The sequence below is a fragment of the Octopus bimaculoides genome, chromosome 28 (assembly GCF_001194135.2).
Source record: "Octopus bimaculoides isolate UCB-OBI-ISO-001 chromosome 28, ASM119413v2, whole genome shotgun sequence".
Taxonomy (NCBI): domain Eukaryota; kingdom Metazoa; phylum Mollusca; class Cephalopoda; order Octopoda; family Octopodidae; genus Octopus; species Octopus bimaculoides.
The window spans coordinates 15,433,295-15,440,142 of NC_069008.1; the positions used below are offsets into that span (position 1 = coordinate 15,433,295).

General features: G+C 38.2%; 1 protein-coding gene across 1 annotated transcript in view; it reads left to right on the top strand.

Moving 5' to 3' along the window:
• The window catches only part of LOC106874810 (zinc finger protein 91-like), a gene marked incomplete at its 5' end in the record, with an annotated part of 10,115 nt that extends 6,395 nt beyond the window's left edge, over window positions 1–3,720 (top strand). The window contains one exon of the mRNA XM_052977479.1: window positions 629–3,720. Within this exon, the coding sequence (XP_052833439.1) occupies window positions 629–1,509 (881 nt within the window). The remainder of the gene's footprint in view (window positions 1–628) is intronic.
• Window positions 3,721–6,848: the final 3,128 nt, after the last annotated feature.

Here is a 6,848-nt window from a genome sequence, read left to right on the forward strand (position 1 = left end):
TGGGTGTCCCACTACCACATGTTCAATACACTTTCAGAGATCGGCACTTCTTTAATGAGCTGTTGGCATCCTGTTGAATTCTTATGTTAAATGTTTATTTCTACAGTTTATCTCAGTAGAAATGAATCTGTATATTTTAAGTAGCCTCTACATCTTACACTGTTGTTTCTCTATAATTTCAGAACATCAGATGACATTGACATAACAGGAGAAACGTCCTCAATATCTACCATGTTTTAAAGACTAAAGGAAAATATATGAAACAGATGTATCAGATTGTTTCTACAAATCTGTGGAGGAATTCCTGTGAAACATTTACTCTGGAATAATGTCATTAACCAAGTTTCAGAACATCCCTGACTGGAGTGTCAAGAAGAGGAGCCTGTGAACTGATTAAAGTTGGATAAATTTATGTAAGTTTTGCTAAAGAAAGGTAACACTGGACAGAAATAGAGCTGTAGAAGTGTTTGTAAGAAATAAATAACAAAAAGAAGAAAAATATTTGAGAGGAAAAGTATTGGATTTCCTCTGAACACATGGTAAAAGAGATAAGATCATATGACTGTGATATCTGTACAAAGTACTTTCAAAGAAAGTAACCCAATTATGCAGAATCATATTCAAACAGGTGAAAAACCATATTATTGTGATATCTGTGGTAAATCATTCTCTCAAAATAGTAACTTAACAAAACACAAACTTATTCATACTGCACACAAACGTACTCATACAGGAGAGAAATCATACCATTGTGATATCTGTGGTAAAGTGTTCTCTCATAATAGTATCTTAACTGCACATAAACGTATCCATACCGGAGAGAAACCATATCACTGCGATATTTGTGGTATATCATTCTCTGTGAGTAGTACATTAACTAGACACAAACATATTCATACAGGAGAGAAACCATACCATTGTGATATCTGTGGTAAATCATTCTCTCAAAGTAGTAACTTAATGAAACACAAACTTATTCATACAGGAGAAAAACCATATCACTGTGATATTTGTGGTAAATCATTCTCTAACAGTAGTCACTTATCTACACACACGCGTATCCATACAGGAGAGAAGCCATTTCATTGTGATATCTGTGGTAAATCATTCTCTCAAAATGGTGATGTAACAAAACACAAATATATTCATACAGGAGAGAAATCATATCTTTGTGATATCTGTGGTAAATCATTCTCTAACAGTAGTCACTTATCTAGACATAAACATATTCATACAGGAGAGAAACCATATCATTGTAATATCTGTGGTAAATCATTCTTTCAAAATTTTGACTTAACACAACATAAACATATTCACACAGGGGAGAAACCATATCATTGCGATATCTGTGGTGAATCATTCTCTCAAAATGGTAGCTTAACGAAACACAAATTTATTCATACAGGTGAAAAACCATATCATTGTGATATCTGTGGTAAATCATTCTCACAAAACGGTAACTTAGCAAAGCACAAATATATTCATACAAGGAAGAAAGGAAAAAGGTAGTTTCTTGTTTGCTATAGAGTATCCTTCAGAGGTTGCATACCAAGTTTCAATATAATTGACTCATATCTCAAGGTTCTGAATTGACTATAAATGGAACAGGAGATACATGTGGACGTACGTGTGTGAAGTTTTTGGCTTTGTACCTTGACTTGTATTAAAATTAATGATTGTGTTAAATTTCGTGTTTACATTTACTGATGATTCATAAGCCAATAACTCCTCATGATATTGAATGCCCATTATTTGATACTCCATGTGATCTTAGCAAGCGAGTGTTGCCAACTTAGAAGGACGTACCAAAATGTGTTTCATTTGAATGAGGAAAAGAAAAAAATGTAGTTAAGAAAAATCCTTCAATTAAACAAATTATCAAGATTGTAGCAGAAAGGATAATTCGTCTTTGGCAAAAGACATCCATCGCTGGTGTTAGGAATGAGTCAGTTAAACCAAAAATCTTAAACGTTTATGTAAATTACCAAGCATTACTAAAATCTGTGAAAAATAGAATAAAATGTGCCATTGCTTCAGACAAAGTGTAATGTGTTTAAAAGCAATGCTACAAAAGATTTATTTGGCATTTCCTGTTGCAAGTGGAACTCCTTTGAAAGCTGCAGCTGTAGTAAAGACAAAAAAGTATCACAGACAGAATAAGATTTTTTCTAAGATCGATGGACAAATCAAAAAATGACCATTGGCAGAATATCATAAACGGAACACCAGTACAAGCAATTATTTTCTGAGAGTTTGTGTGGGGTCCATACATTATAGCAAGAAATGTATCCTAGCTTCACTAAGTGTTCCTGAGCCATACTTTTAGAAACTTCTAACTTCTCTAGTCATGATACTTGAATTTTCAATTTTTGCCATCAAAACAACTTCATCCAATGCTGAAGGTCTTCCACTGTGACTGTCATCTTCCAAGCTAAACTCTTCAGCTTCAAATTTTGCAAACCACTTTCAAATAGTTGATTCAACTACAGCATCATCAGCATAAACTTCACAAATGTTTTTGCAAGTCTTTGCTGCATTTCTTCCTTTTTAAAACAGAAAAGAATTACGTGAATATGAAATATTCGGCTTTTTATTGCAAGTGTCTATGAAGGGAAACCGGAATGAAAGATGAATCTGTTTTTAGTCAGGAACAAAGAAGAGATTCACTACTATTTCGAGCAACGCCAAAGTTTTGACTGTTAAGTTTCAGACGTGTTCAATGAATCAAATGATTTAACTTCAAAACGCTGAGAACTTTCTGGGCAACATGACATCAAAAGGTCTGACCTCCCTGTTAGAATCATGAGGTGAGGCCACACCATTGGACATGACTTTTCCCATAATAACAAAATACAGGACACATGCTGTCTGAACCAATGTCCCAGTTCTAATGGAGACCGTCCAGCTATGTTTTCAAGCTCATGTGTTATACCATATAAGCTGTACTTGCAGAGCAACATATATAGGATCAACTAAATGACAGCTTCATGTCAGAGTGAAGGAACTCTTTTCACAAGGCCAGAACACCCAATGCCATAATCCAACACCAACATTGAGAGTGATTTCCCCACCCATTTAGTGGCAAGGGGAAGTGATGTGGCCACCCTCTGAAAGTAGGGGATACACTTCATTAGAAAGATGGTGGCCTGCCACAACCACCAGGATTGACGTGATGGCTGGAAATTCCACATACTGCTTCTGGTGCCTTTAACCAAAGCCAGCAGTAAGCGCCATGGAACGTCTGATGAAGGATTATAGATCTGAAAGCACTCACATGTTCATCATCATCATCATCATCATCGTTTAACGTCCGCTTTCCATGCTAGCATGGGTTGGACGATTTGACTGAGGACTGGTGGAGCCCGAAGGCTACACCAGGCTCCAATCTGATTTGGCAGAGTTTCTACAGCTGGATGCCCTTCCTAACGCCAACCACTCCGAGAGTTATTCTTAATCCAAAAACTAGCAACAAAGCTACACACAAACCACATGCCACCGGTAGCTCCCCTGTGTGTATTTATCTGTCTGTCTACCCATCTATCATTTTAGCTATCTATCTATGATAATACCACTAAACCTTGGATATTTCTGTATCCTCCTATGAGACCTTTGGATGAAGTTTTGAAACATTTGGAACTTTTAAACTTTCAAAATAAAAAAATAAAAAATTCTGAAGAACTTTCTGGAAAACAAAAAAATAAAGCATTCTGGAAATATAAATGAAGATTTCCAACGGTCTCTCACAGTTAATGTAATCTACTAAAACTTCGCCCTTTCCTACTGCCTCTGCTTCTCATTATTTTTTTTCCATAATTTTGTCATTTTTTCTACCATTTTTCAATTTTGCCACTTTTCATTTCGCCATCGCTAATTGCTAAGTTCTCAATAGTCACTTTCTTCTAACCCTTCTTTCCTTCCTCCTATCAGTTTCACAAGTGCCTTAACTCATACTCATACCAACTTCTCTTAGCTTAGCTTCCCCTGTTTCTTTCCGACACTACACTCTACCCCTCCCCATCCTTTCTAATAACGTCGTTACCCTGTTGTTCCTCTGCACAGGAGACACACACACACATATATCAACAGCAATATACGGATATTTTTTCATTAAATTCTCTACAAATATACCTCCGAGTATGTAGATTCCGAGGACACAGGAATTTGGGGGGAAAACAATTGGGGGTTATTTTTGAGAACCGTTCCCCACTCATGAGTGTTTCTGAACAAGTCATCCATATTTGTTTCATTTTCTTTCTTTTGTGCGTTTGTGCATCTGTAGATTACTACTGAAGCCACAAACAGGCAATGAAGGCAAAAGAAGCCCACACCAGAAAACTCATTATGCTAAAAATAACAGCTAAAAGTCTAGTACACAGAAATATGCTATAACTTATCTGCTGCATACACTTTTTTTTTTTTCACTTGAAGTAAATCCCCAGGTAAACGTTTCTAATAGAAAGGCAGAAGACACCAGAGGCAAAATGAAGGAATATACATGGACAGTTAGATATGGAAGTGTAAGGTATAATTTGTTACATAATCTCTATAATAAAAATGATATTGAATGGAATAATTCCCTGTTTGAACTTTTTTAATTACATAAATGTGTGTGCGTGTGTGTGTGGAAATCTACAGATGCACAAAACGGAGAAAATGAAACAAAAATGGACGATTGGGGAATAATTCTCGAAAATAATCCTCAATTGTTTTCCCCCAAAATTCCTATGTCCCCGGAATTTACATAGTCCAAAATATATTTGTAAAGAATTTCATTTGAAAATGTCCATTTTCTTGATGGTTAAGATGAAATGAAGTGGACTCCGGAAAATTTTCCAAAATTCCCCACCCAGACCTCCTAAAACACTTTTCCCCCCCAAAATTTTGTATATTTGGTTAGGAATTTCTCCTGCAGCTGTCTTTACAGAAATATAACTTCAGCAGTGCTTCTCCTTGGCACAAACCCAAACTGCATCTCATCTGAACTAACTCTCCCTAATTAGTTGCGCTATGACATTTTCTGGGACTTTCATCATCTGATCCAACTTGATACCTCTGTAGTTATTCCTATCTGATGCATCACCTTTACCTTTGTAGCAGTTGACTATGGTGCAGCTACACCACTCATTGTCTATGACTCCTTTGTGTATCACCTGGTTGACTATATGAATGACAAGACTATAGCCTACACCACCAGATATTTTCAGTATCTCTGCAGTAATTCTTGATGGGCCGGGAGCTTTCTCTGTTTTCATGCCTTTAATTGCTTTATTTACGAAGATTCTGTCAATTCGAATAGCTGGTCCCTCTGTTGGTTCGACATTTGACAGACTCTCTTTCTCCCATTCATTCTCTTCATTTAGCATCCTTTCATAGTGGTGTCTCCAGGTCTCTCTCTTTCCAGCATCATTAAAATGCAAGTGAGCCATCATCCATGCAGGCACTTTTCTCTACTATGACATCACAATTCTTTTTGAAACACTTCAAGTTCCTCATCCTCACGACTCAGAACATTGACAAATTTCTTCTAATCTGCTTCCCCTCTACCTAAGTAAACCTGTCTCCTAGTTTCCCTTCTGGCGATCTGGTACAGTTCCCTGCTACCACCACACTTCCAGTCCTTCCGTGCCCATTTCGTTTCCTTAATTGCCCTGCCAACTACATTGTTCCACCACCATGTTGCCTTAGGTCAAGAGGGGACTTTGCACCATCCACAGATTTGGTCAGTAGCCCTCAATAGGTCAACCCGAAAGAACCTCCACATTATGTGATGCTACATCCTGCTCTTTTTCATCAAAAGCTTCAAGTAATGTCTCTAAATCTCTGTCCATTCAGATGATCCTTAAGCTTTCAGACCCTTCTTTCTCCTGATCCTTAAGTCGCTAACTACTAACCTATGTTGTGGGGTGCATTCATCACTTGGGAAAGTTTTGGCATTAATAAGTAGCCAACTTTCCTGTTTCCTAGTGAGAATGTTGTCAATCTGACCAGTGTGGCCACCAGACTGCTGGGTGAACAGGTGACTTGCAGGCGTCCTGAAGTTAGTATTACAGATCGTAAGATTATTTGTATCACACAACTCGAGCAGCCTTGTTCCCTCATCCTTGCAGGAACCAAGTCCATAGCCATCATGTACACCATGGAAACTCCCTGGATGTTGTCCAACTTGCCCGTTGAAGTCGCCAGCCGCAAAGAGAAGGCCTGTCATTCGTCGACGAGGTAGTCAGCAAGAGGGTATCATAAAACTGATCTTTTTGTTCATCAGGTAGCCCCGGCTGAGGGGCATAAGCCAAGATATATGTTGTAGCACTAGTCTAAGATTAAGTATTCTATTACAGACTCTGACTACTTGTTACTTTATCAACCCATTCCTCTCCAAGGAGTATACCCACACCCCCTAACCCCATCAGTGTTACTTACCCAGAAAATCTTATACCTATGTTCTTTGCCTGTGAGGAACCCAGCAGAACTTCTTCCACCTTATTTCCTGGATGCAGCACAAATCTACACATCCCCGTTCAAGCATCTCAACAAATCTTTCAATGTGCCAACTTTGAGGGTGTGGGCCAGCAAGACCCTGGGATAGGAGACAGCAGCATTATATATCTGAAAAGAAATCGTGCATTTGGCAAATCTTGTAAACATAGATAGCCTTCAACCTGCATACACTACATTCATCATCATCATCATCATCATCGTTTAACGTCCGCTTTCCATGCTAGCATGGGTTGGACGATTTGACTGAGGACTGGTGAAGCCGGATGGCAACACCAGGCTCCAATCTAATTTGGCAGAGTTTCTACAGCTGGATGCCCTTCCTAACGCCAACCACTCAGAGAGTGTAGTGGGTG